The sequence below is a fragment of the Ovis aries genome, chromosome 1 (assembly GCF_016772045.2).
Source record: "Ovis aries strain OAR_USU_Benz2616 breed Rambouillet chromosome 1, ARS-UI_Ramb_v3.0, whole genome shotgun sequence".
NCBI classification, from domain to species: domain Eukaryota; kingdom Metazoa; phylum Chordata; class Mammalia; order Artiodactyla; family Bovidae; genus Ovis; species Ovis aries.
Genome location: NC_056054.1, coordinates 106,942,773 through 106,966,127, shown reverse-complemented (window position 1 = coordinate 106,966,127; position 23,355 = coordinate 106,942,773). Strand labels below are relative to the sequence as shown.

The following is a 23,355-nucleotide window of genomic DNA, read 5'->3' as shown; positions in this document are numbered from 1 at the left end:
TTCAGATTCTTTGTCCATTTTTATTTGTCTTTTTATTGTTGAGTAATGGATAATTTTTTGCTAAGTCACCTAACCTCGCTAGGCCTCACTCAGTTTCATCAATTGTAAAATGGGAAAGTTGGATTTGGTCTCTGAGATCCCCCCCAACTCTCTTGTTATTTAATCTGTGGAACTTCAGTCACTCTTTTAAGGTTCTGCTCACCAGATTGCAGGGTAGACAGTTGTTAGGAGTATGAATTTTGTGTCAAATAGACCTGGGTTTCCTGTTACTCAGTCCCTCTCAGCCTCAGTTTCTCCTGTTGGAAAATGAAAAAGTTTTTTTCTCATAGGTTTCTTGCAAAAAAATTAAGTAGTTTTCTTGCAAAAAACTAATGCATGTAAAGTGCTTAGCAAAATCCCTGACATAGGTAAGAGTTACCAGGTGGTACTAGTGGTAAAGAAGCTGCCTGCCAATGCAGGAGACACAAGAAACACAGGTTCAGTCCTTGGGTTGGGAAGATCCCCTGGAGAAGGAAATGGCTACCCACTCCAGTGTTCTTGCCTGGAAAATCCCGTGGACTGAGGCGCCTGGTGGGCTACAGTCCTTGAGGTCACAGAGTCGGATGCAGCTGAGCACACACACGTGTCCTTACTGCTTCACATCTTAGTCTCCAGGTGGATGAGCCAGGTCCTCATTGCTTAGGTATGACTCACCTGTCCTGATCACAGAGGCCCTGCACAGCTCAGTGTTGTTCAAGTCATCCATTGCTGCATAGCAAACCACCCCAAACAGTGACTGAACATAACATTAATTATTTTGCTCACAGTTCTGGGGGTTGACTGGGTTGAGCTGAGCAGTTGTTCCCAATTGGAATCTCTCACCCAGGTGGAGTTATATAGGGCCCTACCTGGCCTGGGGCTTCAAGGGTCTCTTCACTATGGCCTCTGTGTTGGGAAGACTCAAACAGCTGGGAGCTGAAACAGCTGGAGCTCCTCCACTCTGTGTTTCTCTCTCTCTTTTTCTCTCTCTGGAATCTCCAGATTCTCTTTCCACCTGGTGGGATCGGGGTAGCCAGACTTCTTAAAGAGTGACTGCAGGCTCCCAGAGCAGGCATCCCAAGTCGTTTGCAGAGGCTGCATCCCCCTTTACGAGCTAGCCTCGGAAGTCACTTCATGTCACTTTGGCCTTACTCTCATGAGCTGAGGGAGTCACACAGGCCTGGCCAGGATCAGGGAAGGGAATAGACTCTACTTCCTGATGGGAAGTGGCAAGGCTCTGGGAGAGCATGAAGGATGGGAAATTTTGTTGTGGTTACTTTTGAAAAATTAAATTTGCTACAGTTACTTAACTTCTTTATGGTTAATTTTTGTCCCTCCTGTCCTTCAAATACCAGTTCAAAACGTCCTTACTAGTGAAGTCTTACCTGACTAAGTCCTTGATCAGGTTTCTTCTTTTTCCTGTATCTCTCACCTTATAAATTGCTGTTGATTTTTTTATGTGCATCTGCTTATCTTTTCTGTCATCTATAAATGCTCCCATAGTACGTACAACTGGACTCTGTACTCTTTAAATGGTGTCAGGTGAAAGTGGAAGTGAAGTCGCTCAGTCGAGTCTGACTCTTTTCGACCCCATGGCCTGCAGCCCACCAGGCTCCTCTGTCCATGGGATTTTCCAGGCAAGAGTGGGCTGCCATTTCCTTCTCCAGAAGTGGTGTCAGCTAGTGCTCTAAATTCTCCAGTTGGGATTTTTCCAATAACTTTAATCGGTTAGTGTTCAAGTGTTGACTGGTTCTCTCTTGGTTAAAGGTTCTTGCAATTTTTCAGACTAACTGCTGACTCTGATCCATCTGGCTTTTTAGGGAAATCCAAGTTCTGCACCCTCTTGTTCTCTCATAGGACACTACATCCAGCTGTGTAAGTATGTAGAAGAGTGGATAGGGAAAATCCGTAATAACAGCTGGCAGGTGTCCAGTACTTTACTTTTTTTTTGAAAAGTGCTTTAACAGTCGTTTTGATACACATTTATTACAGTTATTGTTCTCCTTTATGTATGAGAACACCGAGGCCCACAGGAGTTGAGAACTGAAATCACCTCTGTAGTGAACCTAGGTCCCTGGCTCTAAATCCTGGGCTTCTTCCTCTTGATTAAGAAGCATGTCTGGTCTGGCGGTGCTGTAACACTCTTAATCACCCAGAGCTCCAGGGAGCCCTGCAGAACTCATCTCAGAAATGAGGACTCTGGGACTGAGTTGTGTTTTCCTCCTGTGGTCTTGCCTCTGCTGCTTTTATTCTTCATACCAGAGATTGAGTTGCTTGGGAGCCCTGTGAGCTTGGTTACTTTGGAAAGGGCACTCCCAGTTGGGAAGTGTATGTGTGGGTGTCTGTGTGTGTTTGTTCCAGGAGGAGGGTCTGAGACATAGTGCTTACAGGACAGGAAGCACAGAATGATAGGAAAGTAGCTAGAGAAGATAGAGAAAGAAAATCTCTCAATTTAACTGGTTAAGTTTAAAGTTGTCTTGTCTTCAGTTGGGAGAGTAATGTCAGCTGCAGAACTGCTGCTTTCTCTGCATCTGACCCTGCTGGTGATTTGCCTCTGCCTCCAAATTGATACTTGTGTCATCAGGGGCTCTTCGCTAAGAAACTGCTTCATTTCATTTCCTGTCTTGGTAATCAAATGCTTGGGGGGTTTTATTAGGGTGCTATTCGAGGAACTGGGACACAAAGCAGGCAAAGGATGAGAACCACTTAATATAATAATCCTTGCAGTACGAAGCATGTACACAGTGTTTTACTCTTCAAAGCACTTTCCGTCTACTGTTGTGCTTTAGCCCCACTGTGTACTTGTGGGGAAGTGCCCAGGGCGTGAGGGGGGCATCTCTCTTAAGTTGCCTTCGTTTCCCTCTCCTTCTCTCCCTCCTTGGCGCTGGGATCCCCCAGGACACATTGTTTTGATTGCTTTTTCCAGCTTTTGGAATTGCCTCCTTTCTGATACAGCTTATCTCCTGTCTTTCTCATGAATGGAGTGCCTTCCCTTCCTGGTGGTAATTAACAGGGGAGCCTGCTCATCTGTGTGGCCATCCTGTTTGTCACTATCAATCTCATGGAGAGCCTTTTATATGAAAGCTACAAGATTAGAAAATAGATTGGCTGAGGCACAAGGATTACCAACTCAGAGGGCTAAGAACCCGCAGCTTCAGGAGGGCATGGAGGAGGGGTGGTAAGGAGGGAAGGATGAGAAAGCTAGCTGGCAGCATGAGTCCTACTGGAATCTGAGGCTCTTCTCCCCTCTCTGCCAGACTTTCCCCTTGTCTCATACCCATCAGCATTTACTCCTGCCCCATGTTATGTGCTCATGACTCTTCCAGATGCCTTGGGAAAGAGAATGGAGACAAGTGGTCCCTGACTTTAGGGAACCTAAAGGCTGCTTGGGAAGACAGCTGCAAAAGACCTCAGAACCCTTAAGCAGCATAATACTTTACTAGAATGGGGAGTAAAGGCATCTTAGCCCACCCACCAAGGAGCTTATTGGCAAAGGAAATGGCAACCCACTTCAGTATTCTTGCCTAGAGAATCCCATGGCCAGAGGAGCCTGGGAGGGGGAGCTGCAGTCCATGGGGTCGCAAAGACTCGGACATGGCTGAAGCGACTTAGCACACAAGGAGCTTACTATTGGTAGAGATAAGGAATCTCCTCCGCTTTCTGATCTTACCTTCAGGTCTTATTTGGCAGTTCACTGACCTCCAGAAGAAATGTTTATTGATCCCAAGTTGGTATGTCAGCATTGTGCTAGAGGTTATAGGGATTTAATATTTATCAATAGATATCTTACCTAAGGTATGTGTTCAAAAAATAGGAAATGAGTAATAAAGGAATAGTCACTCTGGATGCGAGAAGTGACATACCTGATATCCTCTTTAACAGATTTTCTCTGTTATTAAGAATAGGTGTTCAGGAGAGAAGCAGGAAGGACTGTTAAGCTATTGCAGAAACCTAGGCAGATGATGGGCATAAACACTGTGTCAGAAGTCTCTGTGGTTTTTACTGTGGCATAGATGCAAACATCTTTTCTCCCCTTAGCCAACACACTGCTTTATTTTTTTAAATTATTTTAATTGGAGGATAATTACTTTATAATATTGTGGGTTTTGCCATACATCAACATGAATCAGCCACGGGTGCATAGGTGTCCCTGCCATCCCGAACCACCCCCACAAGCCTCCCCCCTCCACCCCATCCCTCTGGGTTGTCCCAGAGCCCTCGCTTTGAGTGCCCTGCTTCCCGCATTGAACTTATACTGGTCATCTATTTTACGTATGGTAATATACATGTTTAATTGCTACTCTGTGGTTTAGTAAATGCTAAATCGTCCCACCCTCGCCTTCTCCCGGAGTCCAAAAGTCTGTGCATTGAACTCCAAAGTCTGAACTCCAGAAGCCTGTTCCTTACATCTTTGCCTCTTTTGTTGCTATGCGGATAGTATCATCATTACCCTCCTTCTAAATTCCGTATGTATGTGTTAATATACTGCATTGGTGTTACTCTTTCTGATTCACTTCACTCTGTATAGTAGGCTCCAGTTTCATCCACCTCATTAGAACTGACTCAAATGCAATCCTTTTTATAGCTGAGTAATACTCCACTGTGTCCATGTACCACAGCTTCCTTATCCATTCGTCTGCTGATGGACATCTAGGTTGCTTCCCTGTCCTGGCTGTTATAAACTGTGCTGCGATGAACACTGGGGTACACGTGTCTCTTTGAATTCTGGTTTCCTCAGTGTGTATGCCCAGCAGTGGGATTCCTGGGGGTTTTATTTTTAAAACTGAGCTAAAATTAACATAATATAAAATTAACCATATAAAATGTACAGTTCAGTGGCATTAAGTACATTCATAGTGTTGTATAACCATCACTTGTCTCTAGTTCCAAAATGCTTCATCTCCCCAAAGGGAAACCCCTTACTCATTAGCGGTCATTCCCTATTCTCCCTTCTCCCCTACTTCTACAAATATCTTATAGTTGGGAATAGGATAGGTTTCAATGGGGTTTTGTTTGCTTCCCCCATATGTCTTATCTTTAATTATCTTTATTGGTCAAAAATAAAAAGGGGATTGTTATAAATGTACCTTAAAGTCAGATAAAAAATACATTCTATGTAAAATACATAATAGTCTGGGCATCTCCCATACCTGCAGACAAGACTTTTGAGGATTAGTGAACTAGCTGATTTAATTGCTACTTCATCTAACCTTCATGACTTCACAATCCACAGCCATTTATTTGTATCATAATAATCCCTTGTGTTTGTGCATTACTTTGCAGTTTTACAGTTTGAGTACTTTTATACATATGCCTTTTTTTTTAAAATAACAGCTTTATTGAAATACAATTCACATGTCATAAAATTCACCCTCAAGTGTGCAACCATCACCACTGTCTAGTACCAGACATTTTCATCACCCCCAAAAAGCACCTCACACCCATTAGCAGTCGCCCGCCATTCCCCTCTCCCCACAGCCTCAGGCAGCCACTCATCTACTTTCTGTCTCGATAGATTTGCTTATTCAGGACAGGTCATGTAAGTGGAGTCATACAGTATGTGTTCTTTCGTATCTGGTTTATTTCACCTAGCATATCTTCAGGTTTCATCTATGTTGTAGCATTTATCAAACTCTTACTCCTTTTTATGGCTGAATAATACCGTATTCCATTGCGTATATGTACCATCTTTTTATCTATCCCCTGCTGGTGGACACTTGAGTTGTCCCCACATTTTGGTGCTTGGTGAATAATACTGTTGTTAACATTGGCACACAGGTATGTTTGAGTCCCTCTTTGCAGTTCTCTTGAGTACATACCTCACAGGAGAATGACTAGATCATATGATGGCCCTGTATTTAGCATTTTGAGAAACTGCTGAACTGTCTTCCAAAGTGACTGTGCCATTTTTACATCCCCACCAGCAATCTGTGACGGTTTCTATTTCTCTGTATCCTCTCCAGCACCTGTCATTATAATCCCATTGTTTTGATTTGCATTTCCTTCATGACAAATGATGTTAAGCATCTTTTCGTCTGCCTGCTCATTGTATATTTTCTTTAGAGAAATGCCCTATGCCAACCAACCTTGCATTCCTGGGGTAAGTCCCACTTGGTTGTGGTGTATAATCCTTTTTACATGTTGCTGAATTCTGTATACTAATATTCTGATGGTAACCTTTGTACACAGAGTGTTATTTAATCTTTGGAACACATTGTGAGATTAGGGTTCTCATGAAAAAACTGAAGATTAAATTAAGCAGTTTTCCTGTGACTGCATAGTGTCAGGAATAGAATAGGAAAGCAAGACTTTTTGAATTCAGTCTAATTTTCTTACCACTGCTTTACTTTGCCCATCTTTTTAGCATAGATAACCAACAGTTGTTTTTGGACTGATTTTTCTTTTTTGAAATCCTATCATGGTCACTCAGATTTAAAACTCCCATTACATGGCCACACAATTAAGGCTTAATGTTAGATGCATTTTGAATGATAGTAAAATTTATATCGGTGGTGGTTATTAATTTGACTTTGAATGTGTCCTTGTCACTGTCTCTTTTTAAATGACAAGCATTGCCGAGCAAGGATGCAGGTGTGATTATTCTTTCTTTTTTAGCGCTCAGCATGTGCTGTGCCCAAATAAATACTCAATAAAGGCTCCAGGACTGGAAGGATGCATCTATGTAGCGCCCCTCTGAAAGCATCAAGAACAGCATACTCTGCTGGCCTAAAGTCCTGGTATCCTCTTGAACAGTTCTCTTCTACCTGAGCTGTGTACCCCGACCACACCTGGCTCTCTGCCTCCTTCCTAAATAGCAGCTGAAACATCAGGGATTGTAATTGCTGAGAGTTTAGTGACAGAATCTCAGCATTAGACCTTTGCTTTTTTCATCTTTTCTGATGTGTACATAAGCAAGCTATAGCACATTCCACATTGAAGTACAAGCATTTAGAGACCCAGAAAAGCTCCTCTGGCGCGCTAAGGAGAGTGAGTGGGGAGCATGTGGGCAGACGTTTACTTGTAAGTGTATAACACTGGTGGATATGTATCAATGCTTTTGAGTTCTAATTGTCTACATGTAGTTCAACTGTTCTATCCATGTCATCTGGAGAAGGCAATGGCACCCCACTCCAGTGTTCTTGCCTGGAAAATCCCAGGGACAGGGGGAGCCTGGTGGGCTGCCATCTGTGGGGTCACACAGAGTCAGACACGACTGAAGTGACTTAGCAGCAGCAGCAGCATCCATGTCATCGTTGTAATTTATTCTTGCCACCTGTGAACGCCTTTGCTCCTGCTCTAGTATAAAATGAGGGGAGAGGAGGAAGAATGTTTAACGTTAGTCAGAGCCCAACATCCCTAAGCATATATCTTCTGTAAAACAGGGCCACATGCTAAATTACAAAGGGAAATGAAAATGCTTTTTGGATTATGTATTTTTGCTGATTATTTGTGCGGCCTCTCCAAATGTGGGTATTTGGGACTTGCCTGTGCATCAGTTGATTAAGTAAGCATTTGTTGTATAAACAGATAAAATTGAAGAGTGTACATATTGTGATTTTCTCCTAGTTTAAGTCCAGAAGCCATTGCCTCATTTTAAGGTCTAGCAGCACTGTGACATGAATACTAAAGAGAAGGCCTTTGGACAGACTTGTGTTACCAGTTAATAGAGACTGCCTGCATGTCTGTCATTGAAAAGAGCAGTGTTTAGTTTCCAGTGGACCCAGAATACTTCCCCCACTTAAATGTCTTTGTTGAGGCGTTGTTGTTTTGTTTGTTTGTTTAATAGTTTTGTTCTGGTGTATTTGGTCCACAGTCAGTGCACACATTTAAGGTGCATAATTCTATGCATTTTGACATTGTGGACATCTGTGACACTGTCCCCACAGTCAAGAAAAGGAACATACCCATCAGCGCCCAGAAGTTTCCTCGTGCCCTTTTGTAATCTCATTCATTCTCTTCTCTTCCTTCCCATCCCCAGGAAACTGCCCTTGGGGATTTCTTTCACTGTAGATTAGTTCACATCTTCTATAACTGTATAAGTGGAATTAATTATATTTTGTGTCCCTCTTTCTTGCCTGACTTCTTTTCACTCAACACAATTATTTGAGGTTAATCCATGTTTTTGTATGTATCAATAGTGTATTCTTTCTATTGCTGAATTTTATTCCATTGTGCTGAGTTTTAGTCCATCGTATGGATAATTTGTGTATCCATTCTGTTGATGGACATTTGGGCTACCACAGGTAACACTGCCATAAATAAATATGTATGATCCTTGTGCCGACACCTGTTCTCGTGTTTCTTCTGTGAACCCTAGGAAAGGATTGACTGGGTTGTATCTTAAGAAACTGCCAAACAAAATGAAAGAAAAGAAATTGCCAAATTGTTTTCCAAAGTGGTTTCACAGTTTTACTTTCCCACTGGCAGTGTATGAAAGTTCCAGTTGTTCTGTGTCTTGGCCAGCACTTGGTATGGTCAGTCTTTTTAATTTTAACCATATTAATGTGCATGTAGTCATATCTTACTGTGGTTTTAATTTGCATATCCCTGATGACTAATGATGCTGAACATTTTTTACGTGCCTGTTTACCATGCATATGTCCTCTTTGATAAAGTGTTTGTTTAGATCTTTTGTCCATTTCTTAATTGAGCATAATTGCTCAGTATTAACTCAATTATTAAATTGTAAGAGTTCTTTGTATATTCTAGATACAATTTCTTTGTCAGGTATGCTTTTGTAACTATCTTCTCCCAGTGACCTACTTTTTCATTTTTGTAACAATGTTTTTTAAAATTTGTTTCAGATTTACGTGCAGCAAAATAATGTCTTTGAAGAGCAAATGTTCTTAATTTTGATAAATCCAATATATCAATTTTTTTGTTTTATAATTTATACTCATTGCATTTATTAAGTAAATCTTCGCCAAATTCAAAGTAAGATTTTCTCCCAGAAGTTTTATGGTCCTGACTCTTAAATTAAATCTATGCCTTACTTTTAATTATTTTCAGTAAGGTGTGAGATAAGTGTTGAGGTTATTTGTCTCTTTTGATGTATGAATGTCTGGTAGTTCTAGCACTGTTTATTGAAAGGAGTGTTCTTTCATCACTGAGTTGCCTTGGAACCTTTACTGAAAATCAGTTGAACATATATGTGATCTGGACTCTACTTTGTACCATTCATCTGTCAGTAACACTAGTTTGGTTATCATAATTTTATAGTCTTGGTATCAGAAGATACAAGTTTTGTAACATTCTTTTATTTTCAGAATTATCTTTTCATTTTCATGTAGATTTTTAAATCAGCTTGTCAGTTTTTACAGAAATACCTTTTGGAATTACAGTTGAGATTGTGTTGAATCCTGTATCAGTTTGGAGGATTGACGTCTTAACAGTATTCAGTCTTTTGATCCATGAACACTGGGTGTTTCTCCGTTTAGGTCTTTAGCTTCTCTCAGCAGTGTTTTTTAGTTGTTAGTGTACGGGTGCCGCCCATCTTTTGTCAGATTTACCCCTAAATATTTCGTGTTTTGAATGCCACTTTAAATGGCAGTTATTAAATGTCAGTTTTCAGTTAATTTTTTGTCCGTATGTACAGATACGGTTGGGCTTCCCAAGTGATGCAATGGTAAAGAATCCACCTGCCAATGCGGGAGACGAAGGAGATGCAGATTTAACCCCTGGGCTGGGAAAATCTCCTGGAAAAGGAACTAGCAACCCACTCCAGTATTCTTGCCTGGAAAATTCCTGGCACAGAGGAGCCTGGCGGTGTGCAGTCCACGGGGTCACAAAGAGTCATACACGACCGAGCGACTGAGCATGCACACAGACACAGTTAGTTTTTGTGTATTTTCCCTGAATCCTGCTACCTTGCTAACCTCTAATTCTCACGGCTTTTTTATTAATTCCTTAACATTTTAGAACCAGCTTGTTTGATTCTAAATCATGTTTGTGTATAATGAGCTGGCCTCTTCATTTTTTAAAAATTTTAATTTATTTATGGCTGTGCTGGGTCTTCACTGTCGCATGTGCTTTCTTTGTGTAGTTGCAGTGAGCGGGGGCTACTGTCTGGTTGCAGCACACAGACTCCTCACTGAGCTGGCTTCTCTTCCTGCAGAGCGCGGGCTGTAGGGCTCCTGGGCTTCCACAGTTGTGACACACGGGCTTGGTCACCCTGCGGCATGTGGGATCTTCCCAGACTAGGGATTGAACCCGTGTCCCCTGCATTGACAGGCAGATTCTTAACCGCTGGTCCACCAGGGAAGTCCTGCCTCTTTATTTCTAATCTGTATATTTTTTGAGTTTTGGAGGAAATCTAGGAGTTTATAACTTTTCGCTAGACATGTGAAGCAGATGTTGGATTCTCCCTCCCTAGGAATTCTTTAAAAATAAAAAGGAGATTATTAAATCCTCCTATCCATTCCTTTATTCATCCAGTGAACATTTAGTATCCACTGTGTATCAGTCAGTATCTAGTGACTAACAGAAGAGAGGGAAGTATAAACAAGTAATTTTTTTTTAAATTATTTGTTTGGCTGCACTGGGTCTTAGTTGCAACGTATGGGATCTAGTTCCCTGACCAAGGATTGAGCCTTAGCCCTCTGCATTTGGAGGCTACAGTCTTAACCACTGGGCTACTAGGGAAGTCCCCCTAAACAAGTAATTTTAATTTAACAAATAAGTGTAGTAAGTGCCATAGCAGTTACGATACAAGCGCTTCAGTGCAGGGTGGTTCAGAATCAGGGGAAAGAATGAACGCTCTCTCCAGGCCTGCTGCTCTGGATGAGTATGATTGACGAAGGAATGCTCAGAGACCACTGATAGGAAGACGTTTAAGCTACACTCTCCTGAAAAATTAGACACCTCCCCATCCTGATTGTTAGTTGCAGTTCGCCCTCCGTATCCTTGGTTTTTGCGTCCATGGGTTCAACCAATGTTGGATCAAAATTATTCAAAAAAATAAAATTCCAGGAAGTTCCAAAAAGTAAAACTTTGCTGTGCATCAGCCGTTATTTGCATAGCATTTACATTATATAAGTAATTATATAAGTAATGTAGAGATGATTTAAAGGATGCGGGAGGATGTCAGGGGATATATGCAGATACTCTGTCGTTTTATATTAGGGACTTGAGCTCTCATGGATTTTGGTATCTGCCAGTGTGAGTAGCAGGTGGAAGGGCCCTGGAATTAATCCCCCATAGATACCGAAGTACAACTGTACTCACTTTGTTATTATTGAGAGTCTGAATGGACTGCACCTTCATCTATAGTTCTTTTTCTCTTTCTTCCTTTTTTTAATCTTAACATGAAGGCAACAGTCTTTGCTTCCAGCCTCAATCTCACTGACCAGGAGCAGTGGGAGTAGAGATGTTTGATGCCATGGTTCTCTTCTACTCGTGTATTTCTGGTGTGCTGGGTCTTTCCTGCTGCCCAGGCTCTTTCTGTCGCTGCCGGGCTCCTCTCTAGTTGCCTCGCACTGGCCTCTCACTGCGGTGGCTTCTCCCGTAGAGCACAGGCTCCGGGCACAAGGGCTTCGGGCGCGGCGGCTCCCTGGCTCTAGAGCAGGGGCTCAGGGGTTTTGGCACATGGGCTTAGCTGTGCCGTGGCATGTGAATCTTCCCTGACCAGGCGTGGAACCTAGGTCTCCTGCATTGGCAGGCAGATTCGGGGAAGCCCAATATCATGTTATTCTTAATACTAAATTATGCTGTGTATTCTTAAGAAACCTATGGTTTGGTACTATTGCCCCATTTCTGCAGTTTTTTTTTTTTTAAAGCATTTTAGCATGTATCCTATTATTTTTTAAAATTCTCATAGCAACTCCTGAGGTCTTTGCATTTCACCTGTCATATGCATTGAAGGGGAACTACGCTTCTGACTTTGTAGCCCCAGCATATTTCCCAGAATCTGGTGAGTGGGAGGTGCTAAGTAGACACTGGTGTGTGTGTGTGTGTGTGTGTGTGTGTGTGCATAATTTCTCTTTAGTATAGTTGTCATGCTTTGGGCTCCTCTAAATAATATAGGATTATTCCCTTTTTACGGATAAGGAAAATTTTCCAGATCACCAGAGAGTAAGTGATTGCAGGTACTTTTTCTTTTTGGTAGATAATTTGGTATTTTATTGGTTTGCAAAGTGATATAATTTAAGAAATACTAACAGCATTTTTCATTTTAGAGGTGAGAAATTATGCTTATCATCATAAAGGAAGACTAAAAACTTAAGAGATCCACACTCCTTACTTGTTTCCAAAACCTTGGTAGTCGTGATCTCTTTCTTCCTGTCACCTTTTTGCAAAAAGAATCTCTCGCTTTCCTGAACTGAACATTCCCAGAGGGCAGGGACCAGCATAGGAGAGTGACTGGCACATGGTAGGACCTGAGTGAACAGTTGGCTAAGTGAGTGAGCGCGCACAGCTCACGGACCCGTCGGGCCAGTGCACTAATAATCTGGCGGCCGATTTTCCCTCCCGGTGCTGCTTCTCCTTCAGGGCTAAGAAGTGAGCCGCACATGCGTGTGCTGCGTGTGTTAAGGCCCTCTGTGAGCTTATGGTTGTTAACACTCACACCCTGTGCCTTGCGGAGGGCTGCAGTGCGAGTGTGACAAGAGGCCTTGCTGCAGGAATGAAGAAGACGCCGCCTGCCTCACGGACTGTTAGACAGCTCAGCGCAGGGTGAGTGCAGCGCCGCGGTGTGCGCTGCAGGTAGGGGCGCAGAGCAGAGAAAACCGACCCAGTCAGGGGAGCAGTGAAATTGCTTGTTTGTTTTGTGTTGTGTTGTTTGTTTGTTTAAAGAAAACTAACACAGTGTTTGTTGTGTACCAGGCACCGTTCTGCGCAATTTGCACGTAATAACTCCTTTACTGCTCATAACAACCCTGCAAGTTAGGTACTGTCAGTGTCCGAATCTCACACTGAGGATGAGGAGCTCACACAGTTGGTAAGTGGTGGAACTGGGATTCAGATCCAGGCTCTGTGGCTCTGGAGTCTGTGCTCCTAAGCACAGTGCCGTTTGGTCTCTTGTAAGTCCTAAAGTAAAGGCGGGGAAGGAATGAGAATTATAAACATTGGTATCAAATGGGCAGGATTTCTTGTTGAACTGCGTATGTGGTTAGAAGGAAGAGTCAGGGTTGATTGGTGGAATATCTGTGTCGGGTGAAAGAGAGAAGACAGGAGGAGGAGAGAAATGGGATGTACAAAGAAGAGGGTTTCCGTGCCTTGAGTTTGAGTGTCTGTAGGTCACGGTGTCTCCCAGAAAGTTACATAGGAAAGTCAGAAACTTGAGAGAGCCTGAGGGCTGAAAACAAGCTTCGGGAAGTCATCAGTGTTACAGGGGCTGCTCAAAGCACTGGGATAGACGCTGTCCCCTGTGAGGAGAGCGCAGGCCCAAACAAAGGAGATCAGCACTGTCAGGGACAGAGAGAAGTCCAGTGAAGTGAGATCTAGAAAAGACACCTTCAGACTTCCGGTTACAGGACTGTTAGCAGTTCAGGGTTAGCAGTCTCACCGAAGACAATCTCACCAGCATCTGGAGGCAGAAGTCAGATTACAGTGGGTTGGACAGTAAGTGGGAGGTGAAAACGTGAAGAGAGTATGTGTAGACTCCTCTAAACTTTCCAGAAGTCTGGATCAGGAAGGAAATTACTTGGTAAAAGCTGAAGGAGCTTTAGGGCAGAGGAAATACTTTTTCTTCAGGTTAAGGGAGCTTTGCATAAATTTATAGGTTGAGCTCGTAGAGCCAATAGAAGCAGAGGAATGCTGAAGATTTAGGAGAGGAGGAGGGCCTGAGGAAGCAGAGAGGATGGCGGGAGGGGCCTCGAGAGAGGGTCCTGACTAGTGGAAAGCAGCTAAGGTGTGTGTGAAGGCCGATTGAGGAGCTCACTAGTAGAAGTAGGATCCTGAAGCAGATGCCTAAGGACTCTGGTTATTTCAGTGAGGTCAGAGGAAAAACAACCTCATGTCAGACTGAGGGCAGACTTCAAATATGGAACTTGGGGAGCGCCATAAATGTTTGGAGTGTTGGTGGAAGGGATGTGAAAGAGAGAATTGGCCAAGGCCAGTGAAGCCCTGGCTGGAGGCACTAAAGGCCTGGCAGAGGCTGGAGACCTGGGGTCTGCACTCAGGGCCACGTGGAAGTGTGGTCATTTTCCCATCGGAGTCCTCCTGGCTGGCAGTAGGCGCAGAGGCCACAGATGGGAGCTTTGCTGCAGTGCTGGTTTGCTGGACAGATCTGAAGGCGTCTCAGGGGTACAAAGGATTCAGGATTGTGACTTTAGGTGATCAGCTACAGGAGAGAAGCCAAGAGGCGACTGACACCGGAAGGAAAATGGAAGGGTCTGGTGAGGTCACTTACAGTGGAAAGAGCAGACCTAGCAGGACTGAATGGGAGCGAGAGTGAGGGGAGCTGGTGTTCGTGTCCTCGAAGATGGAGCATTCTGAACATTGTTAGGCTCCAAAGTGCGTAGCTCTGGGACTGAGTCGAGGAGGTGGAGTGGAGATGAAAATCATAGGAATTAGGGGATAAAAAGAAAATATGTTCAAGGAATTCAGTGTGTTGGAAGAGACCCATAGACAGAGCTTTGCTCTATAGAGTAAGGGGTGCTACAACCAAGGGAGGGAGAGTGAGCGACTGCTGGAGAAGAGACAGGGAAATGCTTCACCAGAGCGTTAGTGTGTGTTTGATATAAAGCTTGAGGAAGGAGCAGGAGTTTGCTAGACATACAAGGAGTGAGCATGGCGAGCATGGCTGGGCTACTTAGAGCAGGAGAGGGAAAACCAAAATGACTGTGCCTTGGACAAGGCTCCTGATCTGTGTGGGTTGGGATGGGATATACAAGGAGTTGGAAACAGGCCCAAGTACAGGTGATGGGAGGGAAGTGGAATTCAGTCCTGGAAATAAACACGATTTCTCTAGAGTAGAGCAACCATGGCCAGTGGTCCAGGCCTGTAGTCAGTTATAGATGTTCAGCACTAGATAGCAGAGCGTACGGAGAAGGCAGTGGCACCCCACTCCAGCACTCTTGCCTGGAAAATCCATGGATGGAGGAGCCTGGTGGGCTGCAGTCCATGGGGTCGCTAAGAGTCGGACACGACTGAGTGAATTCACTTTCACTTTTTTCTTTCATGCATTGGAGAAGGAAATGGCAACCCACTCCAGTGTTCTTGCCTGGAGAATCCCAGGGACGGGGGAGCCTAGTGGGCTGCCGTCTATGGGGTCGCACAGGGTCGGACACGACTGAAGCGACTTAGCAGCAGCAGCAGCGGCAGCAGAGCATAGGATTAGGCGTCCACATAATATTGACCTGTGACGTCCACGTTCCCTCTCCCATGTCACTGTCCCATCAACCCCCCAAAATGGCACCCTTATCTGAATGAAGGCCCTCAATGACTGCGTCAGACAAGGAAGGAGAATCTGACTTGTGTCTTATTTTGCTTTTCTCCATGAAAGCTAGCAGTGCTTCTTCATACACGTTAGGCACTCAATACATTTTGTTGAATGAATGGCTCAACAATTATAATGATGGTGATGATGGTGATGATAGTAACTAAAACTTAAATAGCATGTACTGTATACCAGGCACTGTTCTAAATGGTGTTCAATAGTTAACAACAATACTGTGAAGTAGATTCTCTTTTTCAGCCAGGTTCAACATAGATAACTGGGCAAAAATATCAAACTGATAACTAGACAGAGAAACTGTTTACTTTGGATACGTGAAGGATAGGTGTCCATCTGGAGTAGAGTATGAGAGAGGGAGGTAGGCAACTCCTCGTGTGACTGTTCTAGGAAAGATCTTTGCTTCTAATGAGTGAGACCAGGAAAAGATAGGGGTGGGTGGCTCTTTGTTTTTTTGTTTACTCTGTTGAGATACATTTCACATCCCGTAAATTTGCGCTTTTAAAATATACAATTAATTGGTTTTTAGTTTATTGACAGAATTGTAAGGCCATCACCACAGTCTTATTTTAGCATCTTTTCTCCCCAATATTAGCAGTTATTGCCCTCGCACGCTGCCCACCCTTTGCCCTAGCTCCAAGAAGCCATGAGTCTGCCTTCTGTCTCTATGAGTTTGTTTTTTCTGAACATTTCACATACACGGAATCATACAACATGAGGTCTTCCGTGTGACTGGCTTCATTCACTTAGCATGTTCAGCCATGTTGTACCATGTATCAGGGCTTCATTCCCTTTGTTAACGCTAGTTAATATGTCATTGTGTGGATACACCAGCTTTGTTATCACCTTACCAGTTGATGGACGTTTGGCTTGTTTCCTCTTTTCATTTTTTATGAACACTGGCTGCTGTGAACATTTGTGTACAGCTTTGTGTGTAAATATATGTTTTCAGTTCTCTTGGGTATATACACCTAGGAGTGGAATTGCTGGGTCATATGGTATTTCTGTGTTTAATATTTTGAAGACCTGCCAAGCAGTTGTTAGTGTGGCTGCACTGTTTTACATTCTCACCAGCAATATCTGAGGGTTTCCGTTTCTCCACATCCTCACCAATGCTTATTATTTGCCATTATTTTGATTCTAGCCACCAGAGTGTGTGGTGGGTGTGAATTATTGTAGTTTTGATTTGCATTTCTTTAATGACTAATGATATTGAACAGCTTTTTTTGTGCTTATTGGCCACTTGTATTTTGTTAGAGAGCTGTCTATTCAGATTTTTTGCCCATTTTTTAAATTGAGTTGTCTTATCTTTGGTGGGATTCCCTCAAGCTCAGTCAGCAAAGAATCTGCCTGCTTTGCAGGAGACCTGGCTTTGACTCCTGGGTGGGAAAGGTCTCCTAGAGAAGGAAATGGCAATCCACTCCAGCATGCTTGCCTAGAAAATGCCATGGACAGAGGAGCCTGGGCGTCTACAATCTATGGGATCACAAGAGTTGGACACGACTTAGTCAGACATGATTTTTTTTAACTGATGATTTATGAGTTTTTAAAAAATATATTCTGGTTACAAGTCCCTTATCAGACACGTGATTTGCAAATATTTTTTCCCATTCTGTGGATTGCATTTTTACTTTCTTGCTGTTGTCCCTTGAAGCACAGGTTTTTAATTTTGATGAAGACCAATTTATTTTTTCTGTTGTTTCTATTGTTGCTTATGCTTTCAACTTTATATCTAAGAAATCATTGCCTAACTCAGGATCACAAAGATATACTCCTGTTTTCTTCTGACAGCTTTATAGTTTTAGCTCTTACATTTAAGTCAGTGATTCATTTTGTGTTAATTTTTATATTCAGTGTGAAGTAGGGATCCAACTTCATTCTTTGGCATGTGGATTTCCAGTTCTAGCCTCATTTATTGAAAAGACTGTTCTTTCTCCATTGAATTGTCCTGGCACCCTTGTCAAAAGTTGACTGTAAATATGGAGATTTAGTTCTGGATTCTCTGTTTTGTTCACCTAAATGTCTGTCTTTATGCTGGTCCCATTCTGACTTGTTTACTATAGATTTTGAAATTGGGAAATACGAATCTTCCAACTTTTTCAAGGCTTCCCTAATAGCTCAGTTGGTAAAGAATCCACCTGCAGTGCAAGAGACCCCGGTTCGATCCCTGGGTTGGAAAGATCCTCTGGAGAAGGGAAAAGCTACCCACTCCAGTATTCTGGCCTGGAGAAGTCTATGGACTGTGCAGTCCATGGGGTTGCAAAGAGTCAGACACAACTGAGCAACTTTCACTTTCACTTTTCACTTCCAACTTTTTCAAGATTGTTTTAGCTGTTTATTTTCATGTGAATTTTAGGAATAGCTTGTGAAGTTCTGCCAAAAAAAAAAAAAAAATGACTTGGAACTTGGATAGGGATTATACCAAATCTATACATCAATTTGTGGAGTATTGCCATTTTAACAATCAAATTTTTTAACCCACAAACATGGATATCTTTTCACTTAATTCCTTTCAATGATGTTTTTTAGTTTTCACTTTATAAGTCTTCCACTTCTTTTGTTAAGTTTCAGTTCAGTTCAGTTCAGTCGCTCAGTCGTGTCTGACTCTTTGGGACCCCATGAATCGGAGCACGCTAGGCCTCCCTGGCCATCACCAGCTCCCAGAGTTTACCCAAACTCATGTGCATCGAGTCGGTGATGCCATCCAGCCATCTCATTCTCTGTCGTCCCCTTCTCCTCCTGCCCCCCAAAAGCATCAGGGTCTTTTCCAATGAGTCAACTCTTCATGTGAGGTGGCCAAAGTATTGGAGTTTCAACCTCAGCATCAGTCCTTCCAATGAACACCCAGGACTGGTCTCCTTTAGGATGGACTGCTTGGATCTCCTTGCAGTCCAAGGGACTCTCAGGAGTCTTCTCCAACACCACAGTTGAAAAGCATCAATTCTTCGGCACTCAGCTTTCTTCACAGTCCAACTCTCACATCCATACATGACCACTGGAAGAACCATAGCCTTGACTAGACGGACCTTTGTTGGCAAAGTAATGTCTCTGCTTTTGAATATGCTGTCTAGGTTGCTCATAACTTTCCTTCCAAGGAGTAAGCGTCTTTTAATTCCCTGGCTGCAGTCACCGTCTGCAGTGATTTTGGAGCCCCCCAAAATAAAGTCTGTTTCTACTGTTTCCCCATCTATTTCCCATGAAGTGATGGGACCAGATGCCATGATCTTCGTTTTCTGCATGTTGACCTTTAAGCCAACTTTTTCATTCTCCTCTTTCACTTTCATCAAGAGGCTTTTTAGTTCCTCTTCACTTTCTGCCGTAAGGGTGGTATCAGCTGCATATCTGAGGTTATTGATATTTCTCCCGGCAATCTTGATTCCAGCTTGTGCTTCTTCCAGCCCAGCATTTCTCGTGATGTACTCTGCATAGAAGTTAAATAAGCAGGGTGACAATATACAGCCTTGACGTACTCCTTTTCCTATTTGGAACCAGTCTGTTGTTCCATGTCCAGTTCTAACTGTTGCTTCCTGACCAGCATATAGGTTTCTCAAGAGGCAGGTCAGGTGGTCTGACATTCCCATGTCTTTCAGAATTTTCCACAGGTTCTTGTGATCCACACAGTCAAAGGCTTTGGCATAGTCAATAAAGCAGAAATAAGATGTTTTTCCTGAACTCTCTTCCCTTTTCAATGATCCAGCAGATATTGACAATTTGATCTCTGGTTCCTCTGCCTTTTCTAAAACCAGCTTGAGCATCTGGAAGTTCACAGTTCATGTATTGCTGAAGCCTGGCTTGGAGAATTTTGAGCATTACTTTACTAGCATGTGAGATGAGTGCAATTGTGCGGTAGTTTGAGCATTTTTTGGCGTTGCCTTTCTTTGGGATTGGAATGAAAACTAACCTTCCTACAGTCTTGTGGCCACTGCTGAGTTTTCCAAATTTGCTGCCATATTGAATGCAGCACTTTCACAGCATCATCTTTCAGGATTTGAAATAGCTCAACTGGAATTCCATCACCTCCACTAGCTTTGTTTGTAGTGATGCTTTCTAAGGCCCACTTGACTTCACATTCCAGGATGTCTGGCTCTAGGTGAGTGATCACACCATCGTGATTATCTGGGTCGTGAAGATCTTTTTTGTACAGTTCTTCTGTGTATTCTTGCCACCTCTTCTTAATATCTTCTGATTTCTGTCTTTTATCGAGCCCATTTTTGCATGAAATGTTCCCTTGGTATCTCTAATTTTCTTGAAGAGATCTCTAGTTTTCCCATTCTGTTGTTTTCCTCTATTTCTTTGCATTGATCGCTGAGGAAGGCTTTCTTATCTCTCCTTGCTATTCTTTGGAACTCTGCATTCAAATGGGAATATCTTCCCTTTTCTCCTTTGCGTTTTGCTTCTCTGCTTTTCATAGCTATTTATAAGGCCTCCTCAGACAGCCATTTTGCTTTTTTGCATTTCTTTTCCAGGGGGATGGTCTTGATCCCTGTCTCCTGTACAATGTCATAAACCTCTGTCCATAGTTCATCAGGCACTCTATCTATCAGATCTAGTCCCTTAAATCTATTTCTCACTTCCACCGTATAATCATAAAGGATTTGATCTGGTCGTATCTGAATGGTCCAGTGGTTTTCTGTACTTTCTTCAATTTCAGTCTGAATTTGGCAATAAGGAGTTCATGATCTGAGCCACAGTCAGCTCCTGGTCTTATTTTTGCTGACTGTATAGAGCTTCTCTATCTTTGGCTGCAAAGAATATAATCAGTCTGATTTCGGTGTTGACCATCTGGTGATGTCCATATGTAGAGTCTTCTCTTGTTAAATTTATTCCCAGGTATTTTATTTTTCTGCTATTATTAAAGAGGAAATGTTTTCTTAATTTCATTTTTGTATTGGTCATTGCTAGTGTATAGATATATAAATGTTTTATATCAACTTTGTATCCTGTGACCATTTATTCTGTAGTTTTTTTGTGGATTCTATAGCATTTTCTATATACAGGATCATGTAATCTGTGAATAGAAATAGTTTTACCTCTTTCTTATCAATCTGAACGCCTTTTATTTCTCTTTCTTGCCTGATCGCCCTGGCTAGAACTCCCCATTCAGTGTTGAAAGGAAGTGGTGAGAGCAGGTATCTTTGTCTTGCTCCTGATCTTGGGGCAGAGGCAGTTGGTCTTTCACCTTTGAGCATGATATTAGCAGTGGTTTATTTGTTTGCTTTTGAGGGAAGGGTGAGATAGAATTTAATAGGTGCTCCAGGCAGCAAGTTCATGTTGGGAGAAGGTAAGAGAGGTTCAAAGTGAGAGTCAGCCGCTGAATGCTGACCTGGGGAGATGGCATGCTCTTATAATGGGATGGAATGGCTCAGAGCTGGACCACTTAGTGTCTCGCAGACTTTGCAGCCAGGGAGACTAGCTTCACCCTTGTAAAAGTTTTCCAACAGCTAGCTTAGACTAGCCAATGATTTGCATTGATCAGGAGTCCCCTTGTGTTTAGGTCAGATCATGGTCACTTGGGTTTAGAAGCTAGGAGAAACAGAAGGAGGGCGTTTATCCCTTCTGGCCGCCCTGTAAGAGCTTAGTGCAACACCAGTGACCTCAGGATCGGTCTTCTTGAAGAGCCCCGTCCTCCAATCACTGTATTTGTTAGTGCTATTTGTATACAGTTGGCTCTTTGTGGATTTGCTCTTAACTTTTCTCTTGCCTTAAGTCTCTTTTGCCTTTGTCTTCCTAACTCCTTAAGATTGTAAATTTCCCAAGGATAGAAATCATGCCTCTACCTTAATAATAATGCCTCAGATGTTTTACTCACTTCTGTGTACCAGTAAGTAGTTATTAACTATTGATAAAGATAAATATGATCATAAATACAAAGATTTCTGAACTGTTGGGAAGTTGGTAATAGTCAGGGAAGCCTGGCATGCTGCAGTCCATGGGGTCACAAACAGTCAGACACGACTGAGTGACTGAACTGAGCTGAGGAAGCATATTAAGTGTAACTCCCATTTTATACTCAATAAGCAAACTTTTGAAATGAAGAGGTTCCCTGAAAGTCATGATTTTAAACTTTAATATACACCCACTTGAGTTCTTATATATGTGCAGGAGTGTTAGTTCTAAACTGCCCAATAATTTATTTCGGTTCATTCTACTTACCTGTAGGTGACATGCCAGGCAGTCTGACTTTTCACTTTCTGGGGACTTCGTCTTTATTCCCAGTCCTGAGTGCGTCTTTGTGACTCAATAGCAGCTAGGAGGAAAAGCCTTTGAAAGCTAAGCCTTGCCTTGCCTGTTGTTTCTTTCCCCACTTTGCAAAGGCATGAAGCTGGAGAGTAGCTCTCATTGTATCTCTCCCAGAGGCAAAGCCGTCAGCTCCAAGTGTAGAGTGAGAAGCTCTGAAGAGTTGAATAAATGATGAGATAGAGACACTGAACCCATTTTTCCAGCTTCTCCCAGTGTTATTATCTCCAAAATGGCCAACACTCCTACACTGATGTGCAAACATATTCCAAGGCCTTGGGGTAATAGAAACGTCACCAACCTGGGAAAGGAGCCCTGTCACTAGAGGGCCCTGAAAGTTCAGTTAAAGGCTTCTGACTCGGCATAGGCTGCCATAGCAAATACCGTAGACTGGATGACTCAGTGGAAATTTATTTTCTCACGGTTGTGAAGACCAGGCTGCCACCATGTTGGGCTCTGGCGAGGGCCCTCTTGCTGGCTTGTAGACAGCCAGCTTCTTGCTGTGTGCTCACACGGCCTTTCCTTTGTGTGTGCTCTCAGAGAGCAACTCTCTGGTGTCTTATCTCATAAGGGCACAAACACCATTACGAGGGCCCCACCCTCATGACCTCATTGAACCCTCTTTACCTCCCGAAGATGCATCTCCAAATACCATTACACCAAGTGTTAGGGCTTCAGTATAATGGTTTTGAGGGGAATATGGACATTCAGTTCATAACAACGGTTCTGATCCTCGGTTTTCTTGTCTGTGAAATAAGGATGTGGAGATTCTTTCCAGCCCCTTAACATTTATGATTCTGTGAGAAGTGCATTTGCATTATCTAGTTTTTAATTATATTTAATGCCCCCTGCTACATTCTCTCAGGCAGCTGAGAATTGAATGGGTTTCGATTCAAATGGAGTTAGGTTTATTCTTTAATAAGTATTTTTTGAGCAACTGAGCATCTCCTTGGTACCAGGAACTATTGTAAGCACTGAGACTGTAGCAGTGAACAGAGACAAAAATCCTTGCCTTCCTGGAGCTTACATTGTAGGTGAATTAAATAAAAAATAAAGCAATAGTGTATTAGGTAATAATTGCTAAAGAGAAAAAATAGGAAGTTATCAGAAACCTGGGGTTACAGTTTTAGATATGGTGGTCGGAGAAGACCACCTTCAGTTTAGTTCAGTTGCTCAGTCGTGTCCGACTCTTTGCGACCCCATGAATTGCAGCACACCAGGCCTCCCTGTCCATCACCAACTCCTGGAATCCACTCAGATTCACATCCATCGAGTCAGTGATGCCATCCAGCCATCTCATCCTCTGTCGTCCCCTTCTCCTCCTGCCCCCAATCCCTCCCAGCATCAGAGTCTTTTCCAGTGAGTCAGCTCTTCTCATGAGGTGGCCAAAGTACTGGAGTTTCAGCTTTAGCATCATTCCTTCCAAAGAAATCCCAGGGCTGATCTCCTTCAGAATGGATTGCTTGGATCTCCTTGCAGTCCAAGGGACTCTCAAGAATCTTCTCCAACACCACAGTTCAAAAGCATCAATTCTTCGGCGCTCAGCCTTCTTCACAGTCCAACTCTCACATCCATACATTAGGTGGTAAATGAATCAAGAGGGAAGAGAGTGTGTTTAATTCTGCATGGTCAGGACTTCCCTGGCGGTCCAGTGGTTAAGACTCCACGCTTCCAGTGCAGGGGGCACAGGTTTGATCCCTGATCAGGGA

General features: G+C 42.9%; 1 protein-coding gene across 11 annotated transcripts in view; it reads left to right on the top strand.

Annotated features, from left to right (window-relative positions):
- The window catches only part of ARHGEF11 (Rho guanine nucleotide exchange factor 11), a 112,224-nt gene that overhangs the window by 15,116 nt on the left and 73,753 nt on the right, over positions 1–23,355 (top strand). Inside the window, exon 1 of one of the 11 annotated variants that reach the window (XM_060402966.1) lies at positions 12,918–12,952. The exons of the other annotated variants lie outside the window; for them this stretch is intronic. Coding sequence (XP_060258949.1) covers positions 12,933–12,952 — 20 coding nt within the window. The 5' untranslated portion in view covers positions 12,918–12,932. Of the gene's footprint in view, positions 1–12,917; positions 12,953–23,355 lie in introns of those variants that run through there. 11 annotated transcript variants of the gene reach the window in all.